Source organism: Lepisma saccharinum, chromosome 15 (assembly GCF_977018435.1).
Source record: "Lepisma saccharinum chromosome 15, izLepSacc3.1, whole genome shotgun sequence".
NCBI classification, from domain to species: Eukaryota; Metazoa; Arthropoda; class Insecta; order Zygentoma; family Lepismatidae; genus Lepisma; species Lepisma saccharinum.
The window spans coordinates 14,558,057-14,561,907 of NC_139243.1; the positions used below are offsets into that span (position 1 = coordinate 14,558,057).

A 3,851-nucleotide genomic window follows, 5' to 3' on the forward strand; every position below is an offset into this window, starting at 1 on the left:
CCTGGTGGAGGCACAAGTGGTTCGGATCCCACTTTAAACTGTAGGTCCAGTCCCGATTAGCCTTACTGTGCATAAAGTGGACTTAAAACACCAACTCAAACCAAACCAAGCTTGCTAGGGGCCTGCTGTTAATATTTTTCTTTTGACGCCTGTTTTGACTGAGGAACAAACTCTATTATTATTATTATTATTATTATTATTATTAAATATTTATGAAAATCATGAAAAATCATAAGGCTATGCACCTACACTTACACTCGTTATCTTTAACTGGTTGTAGCCAGCCTTTGAACTGCAGGTCTTCCTGCCACTCAATACGAAATTTTTTCACATGTTTCCCAGATATCTTTTCATCCGCAAATAAATCCTCACGACGTTTTCTAACCTTTTTGGGAGTTGCAGGTAGCTTCCTATCAGTCACCTCTTCCATTCTCCCTGCATCGACACAGGACACACAAAGTCACACACACAGCCACTAAGACACGTTCTGAAATGATGGATGGAACAAAGAAAGAAGTTGAAAATCGCATCGCAAATTCTTTCCAGGTGCAGCGCGGCTCGTGCCTTGAGGCCTTTCTGGGAAATGCGACAAATATAAGACTGACCGGTCAAGGTCATCTATAACAGGGAGAAAGAAAGCTTACTGAAAAGTGTCACTGTTGCTAACTATTCATTTGGAAAAAAATATTTTCGAACTTTTTAAAAGAATGAAACGAAAATGTGAGTTTAAATTTCCCTGTTTTTTAGGTATTTTTCATTAAATTTCCCTTTTCCCTTTTCACCCTCAAATTTCCCTGTGCCGAGGGAAATTTCCCTGCTTTTGGCATCACTGAACTATGCCATCGAAGAGAGAAAGAGAGAGAAGCACACTGAGTTCCGCGAGTCGCTACTTCTCTCGTAATCCACTACGTCACACCAGAAATCCCTCGCGACTCGCGAGCTGAAAAGGAACTTCTGTTTTCGTCGATCGAGTTCGTGAAGCAGGGAAAGCCACTAGTGACCTCTATCGGTCAGTCAATTAAGTAGAATTTGAAAACACTGACGCGAAGCGTACCGGAATGACATGAGGAGAAATGTGACGATATTCGATGCGGGATTTTTAACATTATACTTGAAAATCGAGTTCGCATAGAAAATCGTCACAATGTGTACACTAAGATCATTTTTACGGCTAAAATATTTATTGCAAATTGAACAATTGAAAGGCTTCTCTCCAGTGTGACCAATCACATGCATATTAAGATTAACTTTACGGGCAAAATTTTTGTTGCAAATTGAACAACTGAAAGGCTTTTCTCCAGTGTGAACCCTCACATGTGCATTAAGACTAACTTTACCGGCAAAACCTTTGTTGCAAATTGAACAATTGAAAGGCTTCTCTAAAGTGTGACCTCTCACATGCATATTAAGACTAGCTTTATGGGCAAAACCTTTGTTGCAAATTGAACAATTGAAAGGATTCTCCTTTGAGTGAACATTCATGTGTACACTAAGATTATATTTACGGCTAAAATATTTATTGCAAATTGAACAAATGAAAGGCTTCTCTTTAGTGTGAACTTTTACTCTTTTAAATGATCTTTACGGGCAAAATCATAGTTGGAAATTGAACAATTAAAAGGTTTCTCTTTTGTGTGGACACTCGTATATGTATTACACTCAGCTTCATGGGTTATCAGATCTCCTTTGTCAGAGAAAGTGTTGTTGGAAATGGGGGCTATACATTGCTTTCTCCTGTTATTAGGCTTGGAACCAGCAACATGTGACTTGCTAGCAAGGGTTCTTGGTGCAGGTTCAGCCTCACATTGCTCTTCTCTACTGATACATTCTGTAATTTCTTTTGGCTGCTCTTGTTCTGTTAAGTTTCCTGCAGACCCTGGCAAATTTGGAACTGACCTTGGGACATCTTGTAGCTGTTCCTCCACATAGTTCTTGATCAGGTAGCTGAAAAAATATGGTACAAATAAATGTTCACTTTCTGAGCAAATGATGAGAATGACTGACATGTGCAAATCAATGAAAAGAAAGAAGAGTAGAATAAACTTTTGATGGTGATGTACTCATGAAAAGATAAATACATGTATATTATTATCTAGAACTTTCAGTGAAAAATGCAGGCTCGACCAGGACTCAAACCCATGTCTCTGGCATTCCATGCCATTGCACTACCACTGAGATATTGAGCCAGACTAATTTCGCTTGCATGGAATTCAGCCAAGCCTGCATTTCTTGCTTAAAGTTCTACGTAGTACATCTCCTCTGTGTGTGCCTAATTTAATGTATATTATTCCTTCAAGAATTAATACATAATATTTTCTAAACAGTTTAGTAAAAAAATATCCATATTTTTGCTGTAATTTTCATTAGGTTGGCCATAAATCTTTGTGCATATCAATAGTGTGACAAAATATTGTCATTCCCTCTCACATTTAAATTCACTCATTTTCTTCGTCTTCTTTCTGTTGCAAAGTAAACAAGAGTTATTACATCCATATCTACTTGTGATCAGGAGTCCTAATTATGATATTAAAAAAATCAGAGGTTCAAATACTATATTCATTCATTTTGTTAAAACATCTATACAGAAACTACACATGAATACTACAGGAAGATAAAATTGATCATTTTGGTATCATGTTGTTCTTTCCTCTTGTATTAGATCACACTTTTTTCACTTGAATTATCCTTTGTTATGAATTCTCAAATCCATATTAAGTTTCTTCATGAGAAAAATCTATGTTTCTATTAGGGATGGGACCGATTAATCGGTACTCTATCGGTATCGGCCGATATAAGCATATCGGTATATCGGCATATCGGTTTATTTACCGATAATTTTACCGATCCGATATTTTTTTTTTCAAAAGTTGACAGAATTCTGTAATTATTTCCCTTTCATGGAAGAAAATTAACAAGGTCACAGAATTCCTCATATATTCCTCTGAAAACAGACCGCAGGAATCTTTCAATCTCACTTTTTTTTAGCGGAGTAATATTCATAACGAAGACAATCGTAAAAAACTGCAGCCGGCAAATCGGTTCCAAATCTCACATTCATGTTGTCAAGTTAACTGCTATATATTTTTTTAGAGGAACGGTGTGCAGAATGAATCCGACCATAAGCAATTGCAGTCAATAAACCAGTTCCAAAACTCACATTCGTGCTTTCTCATTGAAAGGTAATGAAGTCTTCGCTACCATACCTTTGCGTACATCTTCGAGCAGGTTGACAAGAAATACATGCTACGCACGCACAGCTTGATTGAGGGATCTCACTTTTCGCACCCGCAACTTCACCGCTGCTTGCTCCCTTCGACTTGTTACATCATGAAAAGTTCCGTGTGTTAATGCTAAGAAATCTTCACAACGAATAAATTTGCCGTGACGTCAGACCACGGAGGGGTGGGGCTTGTGTTCGATTTGGTGTGCGACCAGATATACCGCTTTCTATAAAAATAGACAGAGAAGCGAGCAGAGGGGAGGGAGCATGGAAGATTTGCAAGCCAGTTGTTGGCCATGCGTTGCCAAATTGTGCGTCGTTCTTCAACATATAGTTGTTTCCTTTATTCGATAGCAAGTGTTTGTATCGTCATGAAAGAGAAAAACGGACACAGAAAAACTAGACATAATATTTGACCTTGATAAAGGTTTGACAACAAAGGAAGGGCAGGAATTTATTCAGATGGCAACGTGGCACTCGAGCGCAAGAAAGGGGAAGCAAGAGAGAACAAACTTATCGCAGTAGTCACGCAGTATTGCCATATGAACGAAACTTCCACTAGGAACAGGGAAAGGGGATATTTTCATTTTGTGGCAGTTGAAAATTGTCAGTAATGCAGGTAGTACACCTG

General features: G+C 38.2%; 1 protein-coding gene across 2 annotated transcripts; it reads right to left on the minus strand.

Annotated features, from left to right (window-relative positions):
• Positions 1 to 946: 946 nt before the first annotated feature.
• LOC145999403 (uncharacterized) lies at positions 947 to 3,267 on the minus strand. 2 transcript variants are annotated; one of them, XR_014443383.1, is made up of 2 exons: positions 3,204 to 3,267; positions 947 to 1,944 (listed from the first exon to the last, which is right to left on the minus strand). XR_014443383.1 is itself a non-coding variant. In XM_083136353.1 (2 exons), exons 1-2 carry the CDS (start codon positions 3,199 to 3,201, stop codon positions 1,563 to 1,565), a joined length of 426 nt encoding a protein of 141 aa, XP_082992479.1. In that variant the 5' UTR covers positions 3,202 to 3,227; the 3' UTR covers positions 947 to 1,562. The 2 variants fall into 2 exon arrangements, 1 of the variants encoding a protein (XP_082992479.1); XM_083136353.1 differs by having other exon boundaries at positions 3,158 to 3,227.
• Between the last annotated feature and the right edge of the window lie 584 nt (positions 3,268 to 3,851).